The following is a 13,037-nucleotide window of genomic DNA, read 5'->3' on the forward strand; positions in this document are numbered from 1 at the left end:
AACGATGTATCGGCAAATTTTCTGAACAAGACCTAGGTCAAAGTAAGATCACAAACGTAATATAAAAATCTTTGTTATATTAACTCTACTTTAATAAAGTCTGTCTTCTATTTTAATAAAGTCAGTCCTCCCTCAAAGCTACTCACACTACTCAAGCCCTTTGTCGCCGTCTACAATGATGCCCTTTGCGATTGATTAGTCGACATTTCAGTCCCTTTCAGTCGTAGGGCGTCTAAGAAGCCACACAAAGTACTTGTAGCGCAGAATAAGGGCTGGCTCGATTAAAATTAGGTGAACTTAGTATGGGTTTAAGGATATAAAGGAATAGGGGAAGCTTTAAAAATGTACGTGGTTGATTAATTTTTGTTGTGGAATTTATAAATAAGTCTTTTGAGAGAGTTAGTTCTTTATGTAGTCTGCTACATTGCGTTGATTGATTTTTATCAACATTTTTTTAGCTCCCATTAAATCGTGTCAGTTGTTTTTTATAAAAAAAATTAGTTGGAACAAAAGTTGAGTGAATATTTGAAAATAGCTTTAGTGCCCAAAAGAGACGTTGATGAAATAAAACGTTATGCTATTCTACGTAGTATTTTAAGAAATAAGTCATAGATAGACCGAGACGGTCGCAAAAGCATTCCATTTGGCAATTTTTCTAAAAATATAATTATTAAGAATCAGTTTTTGTCTTTCGGCCTGTTGCCTATCTTCTATTTTAACAAAAACATCAAATAAAATTTAATTAGATACAGATTTAAACAATTACGTTAAAACGAAACAGCAGTATCGTTACGTAATCGAATTTTAAAAACTTATAGTTCCTTTTATTTGTTTTTAGTCTTAAACCAGCCAGTTATAACGAAACGCACCTTTGCCTATAAATTATAAATTGTAATGCGAGAATGTGTCGACAAAAAAACGCAGTTTTTTACGAACGTATAGGGTCCGATAAAAAACTACGGTAGCATGAGAGTAATTTTATTTCATAGACACCTGCCTTTAGTTCCCTTTTATTATAATGTATTTAAATGGATTCCCCAAATGTGTGAGATAATGTAGGGTGCCAGTAGTGGAAGCGTTTTTAAGTGACGGGTGCTTTTCTGACTGTTTTATACGAATATATTTGTGAACAACTAGCGAACTAGCCCGACTTCGTCCGGGTATAGTATAATTTTATCTCGTTAATTTCATTCTTGTGGAAATTTTGATCTCATCGATCTCATACGAACTTTGTCCTGACTGTTATAAATGTATTAAAAAACGTATTATCTAACTTAGTTTCATTATTCAAAAGTTACGCGCGTATGCACATTTCGGTGTTTCATTTTTATTTACAAAGATATAGTTTAATATAGTAGTAGTAATAGTAGGTGTAGAGTAAAGCCTTTTTTAGAAATTGTACTTAATTACTTACGAGTGAATGGAAACTTAGTTTGGTTTTTGGTTTCAAGATTGTACTAGAACCTAGAACCATATATGAAACTAGCTTTTACCCGCGAATTCGTCAGCCACCTGAATTTCCCCACAGACAGACAGATTTACTTTCGCATTTATAATATTAGTATGAATGAATAAATACAATATATTGTGTGCTCTGCAATCATCCCTAACATCATACAAATACATTAAAATTCACTCATTGCTGAACCTTAGTCAAACAAATAATATTTTACAAACCATGATTCATTTTTTGTTATACAAACTCAAGACATTGGATATGCCTGACTCACCCAACGGCATCTTTGCTAGTATATTTTTCTTACGCAAAAGTTTTTTGTCTTTCAGTCTCACATTTCAAGATTCATGAACTCAATCCATCAAAGTTATGTGACAGTTTGAAACGGTAGCTTGTAAGGAAACTTAATACAGAAATTAATATTATTTTTCGGAATACTGTAGTGGAATAACGGTGATAATATTTAACGAATGATTATTAATATTGCTCCTGGTTTTGTGATTTAATAAATTATTGGAGAACTTTCATAACCAATATGTACTTACCTATAAAAATCTTCCGTTAATAACTGCCGATGGGGGTCAAATTCCATGTGGACAAAGCCGTGGTCGGAATGCTAATAGTTTAATAAAAGAAACGCCATCAAAAGTGGGATGCCACTTACGATTTCAAAACAAAACATCTCGTCCTATAATTTCCTTCTTTAATTTACTAAAGTATTGTGCTAGCGTTTATATCCGCTTGATAAGAATTATCTGGATAAAAAGTATCCTGCGTGTTAATTTAGGTTACAAACTATTTAATATACGTTAATTCGTCGTAATTCGTTCTACAGTTTATGCTTGAAACTACTTGAAAGTGAAACAACCAACCATACACGCATACATCCATACTCACAAACTTTCGCATTAATAACCTTAGTAGTATAAGATTTACTCTATCTGAATTCCTTCACACAAACCCCTTTCCAATCGCCGTCACTGCGTCCTCACCTCACTGGTCATGCATGAGCGCATGACGTTTGACGTTAACCCGTCAGTGAACAAGCTTGCACCTGCGTCATGCAACAATAGCGGCCATATTTACATGTGTGTTGTCCTCATTGTCATTTCCTAATTTATTTACAATTCTACGGTTGTCGAGAGAGGCCAGTGGTTGCAAACCTTTTAATGATTTCGTATAATAAACGTCTACGATGTTTTAAAAGATGTCAAAGCCTTTCTTGTATCATTTAATTTAAATTTATTTAGTTATTTTGTGGTATGCTGTACATAATATCCATTGTTGTTCAATCTGTAATAGTTTGATACAAAATTCGATATTTCTAAGATTTTCTGAAACTCGTTACGACGATTCTAGTGTTGTCGAGGTCCGATGTAGCTTTGGCTTTTTGGCTCATTACTTTCTTATTCACTGTATCTTGCTTGAATTTTAAGTTCTAACAAATAGCGAGATGTACATGTTTATCCCACCACAGTTTGTGTTAAAATTGAGATATCGTATTCAGGTAACTTTTCCGAATGTAAAAGTCATGACATACATAAAAATTCTGGTCTACAAACGTCTCATTAAGAAAATGTTTGTAGCCACTGTCGTAAAGTCGTTCAAGTTTGCTTTTTGTAAATAGTTGAGATTCTTCAGTTTTGTTCGCGTTTGTTTTACGTTAGGCATTCGTGTTCGATTTACAAAGTTCTGTTTGATGTTCGAGTCGTGTGTTATTTTTCGGCGCTAGTGTAGTGAGCTATTAGTCGTGTGATTTTGTGGAACTGTCACAGTTTTGAAATAATTATTTTGAATATTATATGTATGTGTCGACGACTTTTGTTTAATAAGATTTATTATTACCTTAATTTCGTGTGAACCTCTTGTCAAAATATCTGATCAACTTTGAACTTAGCCCGGTATTCGAACCCGAGACCTTTAGACCTTTTATGCGTTTTTAGTCATCGATGATTTGATTTATTACTTCACAGTTTTAGTGTATTTCATAAAAGTAAGTGTATGTATGTACCTAATAGTATTATATTCTGTAAGTGTGATAGTTTTACTTCATCTTAAAAAAAACAATTTTAGCTTTAAATTTTTTTCTTCGTTACTTGACCAAAAAGGGCCCTATACTTGGCCATTTGTAGTTGAGCTTGAAATGAGTATTATTAGACCACTAGCCTACAGACCTATTTATGACTTTAATCTGTAACAGATACTCTACCTAATTTCCATAAAAAACAACACATTTAATCACATTTTATTCAACACAACTGCAGTAGATAATAATCAGTATTAATAATAAAGAGATGTGATAGATTACGTCAAGTGCTGTGACAGTTATTTCCTGTAGAACAAACATTGTCAACACGTAACGTACACCTGCTGTATAATAACGATTGTATAATAGTATTGTGTTGTAATAATACTGACAGTTTGTATGTGTTTAGTGTCAATTGCCTTTAGAAAGCACAAAAATATAATGTACTGGCTCTTGCCGGCGGCTTTTTGTTGCGAGATAATTTGATCGGTGTAGCTAGTATTTTTTTTTTACCCGTTACTGTCCCACTGCTTGGCAAGGGCTACCGTGTGGGTGCTGAAAGCGAGAGGGATAAGGTCTCGAGTCCACCACGCTGCTTGCGCTGAAGTTTTACCTATAGTAAGGTCGCAAAATGAATTGTTTCAGTTGCGTTTTCTAAAAATGTTTGATTAAATAAAACAAAAAAAGTTTGCACAGTTAAACATAATTTATTTCATATTATTTAAGTATCACAGATCCATTTATTTTAATAATCATCACTTTAACAAAAATATATATAGTCTACAAGTGGTGACGACACCTTATATATAGCAATATTATGCTCCAACTACGTTTTTAACTGCGATACATGATATTTACACTCTACCGATTGGTTACGGAACTTGGCATATCGGTAGATCCGAGTTTTCGATAGAACTTTCATCTCGGAACAACCGATCAACCGAGTTGCGTAATACGTATCACTTTATATACAAGACTGAAGATCTAAAGTTTGAATTAAGAAAATAGTGACGTGAAACAGCAGTATTGTTAAACCAATGAAATGTCTTCGTTTTATAATACCGTCACTTGATTGGTCAGTTTACTTGCTGTTGACGTTACTGTTTTCTTAATTCAAATAAACTTTTGAACCGTGCTTTTCCTGAAATGTGCTGTATGAAATTTTATGACATTGTTTAATAGTTTATTTTAAAAACCAATCAGTTTAAATTTTAATGTTAATGTTGATTATTGTAAAATGTTCATTATATTTGTTAATTTCTGTTCAAAGGTCAATATTTTCGCAATTTGGCGTCATTAGCGACAGAAATCTTTTCTAACTTTTGTAACAGCACATTTTAGTAGAGCCACGATTCGAAAACATTGAAGATTTAGCAAGATCCTTTCTAAAAGATAGATGAAATAGTAAGAACCTTTCTACATGTGACGACTTTGACAAAAAGGCAGTGTAACTGGCAGTGATTAATACCTATTAGTGAAGTATCGAGAAAAATAATTAAAAAATGGAAAGTGGGTGATAGTGATTTTGATATATTTTTTAAAGTCACACGTAGAAAGGTGTTACAGAAGAATGTCTTATTCGTAGTTTACAATGAAATAGTTTAAGACATAAATGCATTTGTAGTCTTTAGAGTAAAAGATAATATTAGATGAATTTGCAACTATTCTGTTTATATTCAACTTCGATGTGCGCTGGGGTTTAAACAATAGTTTATTTATTACTTACAAATAGTACTAATTCATCTGACATCATACGTTAAATAAAAATACTTATATCTTTAGAGAGTAGCTAGTTAAGCTCAGAGTTAGACACGTATAACATTTTCTTTTAGATTATTGCCAAAATTTTGCTGTGGCATTACACATTTGGCACAAAGTTCAAATCTATAATAAGCAGTTGGAAATTATTGCAAGCAAATAAGTATGAAAATAAGCGAATTTCTCAGTTAATAAAACACTCAAACACTATACAAAAAATAACAAAATAACCAACCGACGCCAGCCTCGAGCCAGCCATGTTTCTTTAAAAGACATTGTAGGCACTATTATTGCTAATATAATATAATTTATTCATCGATCGCTTATCTACAGCATAGAATATTCTATACAAAATATACTACCAAGATTTTACAAACTTAGGCCGTCGGCCTACGAAACTATACTTTTCTCTAACGTAACATTTAAACTACTCATTAGTTTACCAACAATCGTCCATATACGTCGTCGCGCATAGGCCTATACTTTCACGCCGCTCATAACTCACAATAGTCTCATTAGCGTACACACGGATACATACCGTAGAATTGAAATCATTAATTAGAATCGCGTAGGGGTCGATGATGAATTCATAACCAGGAGGGTCGGCCGTGGAGCAGATCGGCGGCGTCGTGGCGGTCCATCTGGCGCAGTGCGGCGGCCAGCGCGGCCGTGGCGCCCGCCCCGCGCTCGCGGCACTCCCATAACTCTAGAATAGCCTCTGTCGGCGAGCTCTTGGTGGCGAACCACGTCGTGTACCTGTCCACGCCGAGCCGCGACGCCAGCGCGCGCCAGTCGTTGCCGCGCGCATTCGGCGGGTCCAGTATCGCGCACAGCTGCCTCTTTATCCGAGCGCTTAATTTAAATGGCCCCTCGCCCGCGCACTCGTTCACTCCAGCCTCGCTCACCGTTACGTTTCTCTTTACGCTCCCGTCGCTCCCGTCTTCGCTGCGGCACATGCGAGCCTCTAAAAGGTTCTCTGTTATGTTAAAACTGCGCTGCGACTCGGCGCGGGGTGAACGTCCCCTCGGCGATCGGCTCCGCACGTCGTCAAGGGATATTCGGAATGTCTGCTTGTATGACGGATTGGTCCTTTGACAGGCGGATACGCTGAAATCGATATTGTCGCAATCGTGAGTCCGTTCCAGTACGAAGCTGCAGTGAAGAGCGTTGTAGTTGGATCCCCAGACGTGGTTGAACGGGATCTCTTGGTAACCGATACCGGGCTTAGCTTTCCAGCCGGGACTGACGTGTTCCAAATTCAAACAGAGATTCGAGCCTCCGTCCTGGAACAACAAAGTTTTGGGGCGCTCGAGTAACACGCCACCGAGTTTCTTTTCCTGCTCTTGACAATAGTACGCCGCACACGGAGTATCTTCAAACACATAGAGCCTTATGCTGTACTCGGGGCTAGTCTCACTCAACAAAGCGGGTGCATAAATTGCCAACTGAAGCGCTTTAACCGCCTTCCCATTAAAACTTTCGCCGACCAATACAAACGTAGACAGCATATCGGTCACTAGGAATATTTTATCATTGTCGAGTTGAGTGAACACAGGTGTATTGATCGTTTCTTGCCCGAGGCCGACTATTTTCTTCCACTGGGGCTGTGTGTTGTCGGTTTTAGCGCTATTATGGTCGATAGCGTACAGGGAGAGATTCCAGAAGCCGTGTTTGAGGCTGGCGCAATGTGGGATTTGTAGGATGACTGACTTGTTTAATTGGAGACGCGGTGGGCCGCACTTAACTACTGGACTGAGTTGCGTGATACCTGCGGGCGGGAATTTGTTGTGAGCACTTTGTACACTACATGTATGTTACCGGCTCGATCCGCCCAAGGCGGGCGTTTTTTCTCTCGAGCAAAAATTATACCTCACTGATACCAAAGCGTAATTATACAACGTTTAAAATTACTCTGGAAATTGTTCTCTATCATATCGCAAAATCAATTTATTTTTATTAGACTTGAGCTGAGTAAAGTTTAGACTCATAAATATTCATAGCAGTTTGATGATTTAGGACATAATAAATACAAGATTGGAACAGTGAAAATATTTATCGTAATCAATTTATTACTTTTGTAAATGGAGTATTTCTATTTGAGGGAAATATATTCATGTTTTAAATATTGAAGAGGAGTTAATTAAAGTCTAAGAACAAAGCTGAACAATACCTTTTCCGAGCCTGGGTCGATATCTGTCATCCTTGACAACAGCGACGTATATTTGTTCTCGGCGTCCCCTACTAAGGGAAGCTTCGGGGATCGACAAGGCTACTCCGGCGGCGGGCAAGGCCAATCTCGCGCCAGCACTGGAGACTGAGAGAGATTGTGATGTAGGCGAATTCGAAACGAGTTCCGCTAGTTGCAGAGTGACAGATTCGTTGGCAGCGTCGTACATTGAGCCGGCTGGAAGAGAAATGCTAGTTAGTTTTTGCCTGGGAGATAGTAGTTTGTATTGATTGGCTGATTTAAAAACGTTTGACTTTACTTTGCGTTTTATTCTTTAACGGTTGGTGAAATGTTTGCAGTATTTATTATTACATGTTATTATCAAATTACATGTTCTTTTTACCCAGTAAAAGATCAGCAATTTAAGAAACGTTTGAGACGGACAGTCATTAAAAAGTCGTTTAGTGTAATTCGAGCTAATCTCTGATAAAAAATTTGAACTACTGTTCGCATTCCAGAAGATATGTAGAAGGTGATTTGGTTGAACTGACATTAATTAATGAAACAAAAGAACTCATTCTTGTACTATTAACTGTGATGAAAAGATGGAGATGCAGTATCCATCTCTGTCCAGGAGCATCCTTCCCTTTCTTCTTTCCTAATGTAATATTTGTTTAATCCAACTGCCTGTGACACAGGATTATATCCTAGTACAGGCTCCCTAACTTTATACGTACTACGTAATTAAATTATAAGACGTGAGTTAAGTATTATACTCGTGCTAATTTTCAATAAATCGAATTTGAATAGGAACTCAAACAAGTCATAAGACGATCATATTATATAACAGAAATAACAGAGTACTTACAACTAGTAAAACAACTGGATGCAGAATGTTCAGACTCGCTGTAAGGTTTGCTGTCGTAGTCATCGCTTTGACCCTTGCTTGAAGCGCAAGGAGTCACCTGATGGTCTACCGGAGAAGCGTAGCTGGAAAAAAGAAGCTTGTTAGTACTGTGGACTTAGGAAAGATATTCGGTTGGTAGAAGAAAAAAGTGTTGGTGTAAATATCTTGGTGAATTTAAGGCAGGAAGGTGATAACGTCAAAATACAAGCCTGTGACGTCATTAACCATTCCAGATATAACATGATCAAGTATCCAATAAGTAATCCAAGTAACATGAGCTACATTTGCTTTTATTTCTATACACTTGGAAAAGATTTAAAAAACGTCTTAACTTGCATTGAAGTGTTAAGAATGTTTTTTTGGGTAAAACATTGCAAATCAGTATTGATTTATAACTAGCGATTCAGTTACGAAGCCAAGTTTAAGCTTTAAATCTACGTCCATAATTAATTTGACATGCGTGTTAATCACATTAAAATTCCCATTGATAGATCCGTATACAAAAACCTTCAATGAAGAACAAACTACACTACTCATAAAAACTCAATGTACCAAAGATTTATATAGAAGACTATCTATGTAGTTAAATCTAAGTAACAACGCAAAAACGACATCACTACAAAAAATAAAGATATTAGTTTCATTCATGCTTTTAAAACTACCATATACTTTGTACCGAAGGTCAACTTTAAAACAATAAGCTAAAACCCATAATTTAATACGCTACGCTTATCAAAAACGTTTATGAAAATAGCCGTTTTTTGCGACAACTAGTTATATCGTTATTCAGTCATAATTTATTCGTTTTGTAATTATAAGTTACTAGCTGACCCGCGCAACTTCGCTTGCGTCACCTAAGAGAATGGGTCAAAATTTTCCCCGTTTTTGTAACATTTTTCGTTACTACTCCGCTCCCAATGACCGTAGCGTGATGTTATATAGCCTATAGCCTTTCTCGATAAATGGGCTATCTAACACTGAAAGAATTTTTCAAATCGGTCCAGTAGTTCCTGAGATTAGCGCGTTCAAACAAACAAACAAACAAACAAACAATCAAACAAACAAACAAACTCTTCAGCTTTATAATATTAGTATAGATTCGTTTTGTAATTATAAGTTATCGATAATTAGACTTTTTAATTTAGATTAATAGAGCAAAAAACTTTTACGATTAATTTCGTTTTATTAGTTTGTTTAGTTAGATTGTAATTTATGAGAGCCTGGGGTCTTTTACATTATTTGTTTAACCTCATAAATTGGCTTTGAAAAATGTTATTGGCATATAAGTAATTATTTAAAAGCAGGATGTTTTCTTGATTATAGTTTAAGGCTGTTATTTTGAGGACATTATCATAAATTGTGTTTAGGATCAAATTCATTATATCGAGATGAGTTTCGCTTTAATTTTTCGTAACCTAATCGATATCAGGCTAATGATTTTCGTACTAAACACGTGTTTGGATTAGGTTCTGTTGATAATATTGTAGTAATAAGTTTTAAATTGATACGTAGGATGATCATCATTTTAGATTAATTATGATACAAACTTACAGAATCGAATGGTAGACTTATGAACAAAACAATTATTTTTTTTCAATAAGAATTTAATTCAATAAGAATAGAATATAGAGTGCAAATAAATAGACATGTATTTGTAGAATGTTATCTTTTAATCTTTCGAATAACAATTGAGAAAATGGCATTCTAGCTTAATTTACATTTTTATACTCAACCTAATTATTTCACTAAAATATGGCGTACATTCTACACTGATTATTACTTTATTAAACAAATGTTGTGAATAATTTATCGAACAGACTTTGCTAAGATATATCTAGGTCTGTATATATGTATACATAAAAATAACATAATATTACAGTCTCAACTAGTCATAAAATCTTTCAACTCACCTATTAGTAAGATGCGGTACGTCATAATGGTGTTCAGCTCGTGAGTCAGGCTGTGGGTGCTCGTACCGCGGCGGTCGATGCTGCATCAGGTCAGGAGCTAGAGACAGCGACTGCTTCTCTACCGTCGGGTACATCTCTGGCTGGTAGTCTGCTTGGGAGAGTACGGATTATTTCATACATTGAAAATATTAACTGCTTATGCCCGGTTTCATAGGCACATTTAGCGGTAGTTTATCTATTTAAACTGTGATTTTTGTATGAGTTTAAATGCCATTAAATAGATTAACTACTGCGAAATGTACCTTAGAAACCAAGGGTTAATTGTGTGAAAATAAGAACGACCTAAATATGTCAAGAAGTTACACTACTTGCGACTGCAAATGATGAGGTCTTAGATAATACAATAATATTTGGACCATTAATACAATTGAATTTAAAGGAAGTGTTCAAGTTGCTATAGTTTGAAATCACGGCTCTTGAGATTCGAGTTTCGGGAAAAGTCGATTAGCTTTGCATTCAGTAATAATCTTGTCGCTCCTCATATCTGCCAAATGTTCTTAAAAGCAGAAGCTAGCATGTTTGTCTGATATTTAACAGTAGCAACAACATGGAACGACCAACATAAAACGATGAAACTCCGACGTGATTATAATAATCTATCCTATTTAACAACTCAATTAAAAATATCCCAGTACCACCCAAGTTTCTAATAGAAAACCTCAACAACTATTTTCTTGAGCCGGAAATCAAACATCAAGATTATCAATCGTATAAACCAAGCTAAGACCACCGTGACACTTCTAAGAAAACACTTCGATTAAAAATTCAAAGCATAAAATCGATATCCGATTAAAAGTAAACTATCAATACGTTTTGCTAATACAAAATTCTCGATACTTTACTAATTAGAAAATAATTGGAATCATTATAATAATTTATGCATCAGTCTGGACTCAAACCCACTGTGTAGTAAGGATTTCCGTTATCCATTCTGGGTAAAGGGACACCTTATATGCAGATTCATTAATTTCGTTGCTATACATGGTGTTTCGTTAATTGAAATATTATAATGATGCGTTACACAAGACTTTTATAACACTTCATTAAATTGAAATATCTTATACTTTTTGTTACCGCAAGTTTTTTAAGGGGTGGACGGAAGTGACATCTTTGTATGCGTATACTGATAATACCTTTATTACCATATTTTTTTTACCACCTAAGAGATTTTTTCTATTTATTTACGTATATACTTCTAAATCGTATATTGCCAGTAATATTACACGACTTTATGAACAAAAAACTCAAACACCTTTGTGAAATTGAAACCAATCTAACATCGCAACCTGTGTGTCACAACACACTACTTGTTCGACCACACAAGCAGTTGTACATAGCAAGTAAAGTAGTATTAGGTAAAAAAAACTATGGATTTACTTGTAGTTTATAAAGTAAAACTAATATATATCTAAACTTACCAGTCCTAGTCATGGTATAAAGGGAATGATCTCTGGTCTTCCTCTGAAGTAGTTTGTAGACAACTGCAGCTCCAGCCAGGAACACCACCACGGCGACCGCGATCCCAATGTACAGTGGAATATCACTGTGGGCTGCCACTGTTGACAAGGAAAAAGATTTCATGAGTAAATAGCCAGTTTTGCTCACCGGTTGGTAAATGATCTGTGGGTTAAGCAACCTTTGGCGCGTTCATTCCATAGATGGGTGACCGAATAGTGGCTATTTCGAAGTAAAACCTTTGAAATAAGAAATTATAATGAGCGCTGAATCTCATTACGTTTAGTAACGTCAGAGTTCTGTCAAAATCTTTACAAACAGTTAACTAAACTTTAGTGTTTTCTGATTAAACAGTATTAAGCTCTTTTACAAAAAACACGATACTTTTATTCGTTTCCATGACAAAATATACGTTAGTCTCGGAATCGCTCTCTGAACTGGATTCCGACGAACGACGAAAAACCTGTGACCTATATTTCAGTAACCTAGATTGACACGATTCTACAAATATAGTTTTATAATACGGATTCTTTGAAAAATGAAACCTTAACTAAGGAATTTATACTTCCAGGGATCTTCTAGGTTTCCTAATGAACTATTTCTTTCCCAGTATCCTCAATAAAGAATCTCCGCGACAGAAGAGTAATTCTTAGCGCGGGAATAAACACACTATAAACCTATTTTAGTAAAAAAGCTACTATAATATATGTTTTTTCTTTTTCATTTCGCTAAGGAGTGAAAGAAACAAAACACTTTATAAGCCTTTCATAACTTCATACATTTTAATGAATAAGAGGGTAAGTCTCTATTCTTATTTTATATAAGCGCTACATAATTTCATCAACGTAGTTTATTTTTCTATCAAGCAAAAATACATTCTAACCACATACGTATTTCAAAACACACAACTACCAATATCTCTAAGCATGTTCTCTTCAACTAAAGTGACATAAAACAATACACAATCTCGTAAACGAGAGGTTTGTTTACACTTTACTACGACACTAAACACATGTATTAGCAATAAAATAAATTAAATGGCGTCAAACATAATTGTTTTGCTTTCAACATACTGTCATACAGAAATTTTACATAACATCACCACAAGTCATTCATCATTTTAAACAAAGAGGCATAAATTACAATGTAATTGTATTACTACCACTATCTTTTACAAAGAAAATATTTTGTTCCTAAATCTTTTTTTTACTATCTTATTGGCCTTTTAGTTAATATTTGTTGTAGTGTTATCAATACGATTAAGTGTCAAATAAAAATAATTGAATTTAATAAAATTG

The 13,037-nt window shown here is 35.1% G+C and overlaps 1 protein-coding gene across 5 annotated transcripts in view; it reads right to left on the reverse strand.

Moving 5' to 3' along the window:
* Nucleotides 1-4,175: 4,175 nt before the first annotated feature.
* Nucleotides 4,176-13,037, reverse strand: part of LOC142973212 (netrin receptor UNC5C-like) — a 146,398-nt gene continuing 137,536 nt past the window's right edge. For 3 of the 5 annotated variants that reach the window (XM_076114842.1, XM_076114844.1, XM_076114841.1), the window contains 5 exons: nt 11,703-11,840; nt 10,225-10,375; nt 8,276-8,397; nt 7,411-7,644; nt 4,176-7,008 (listed from right to left, as the gene is read on the reverse strand). In XM_076114842.1, the coding sequence (XP_075970957.1) occupies nt 5,828-7,008; nt 7,411-7,644; nt 8,276-8,397; nt 10,225-10,375; nt 11,703-11,840 (1,826 nt within the window). In that variant the 3' untranslated portion in view covers nt 4,176-5,827. The remainder of the gene's footprint in view (nt 7,009-7,410; nt 7,645-8,275; nt 8,398-10,224; nt 10,376-11,702; nt 11,841-13,037) is intronic. The other 2 variants (XM_076114845.1, XM_076114843.1) reach the window with 1 other exon arrangement.

The sequence above is a fragment of the Anticarsia gemmatalis genome, chromosome 5, assembly GCF_050436995.1.
Source record: "Anticarsia gemmatalis isolate Benzon Research Colony breed Stoneville strain chromosome 5, ilAntGemm2 primary, whole genome shotgun sequence".
NCBI lineage: Eukaryota > Metazoa > Arthropoda > Insecta > Lepidoptera > Erebidae > Anticarsia > Anticarsia gemmatalis.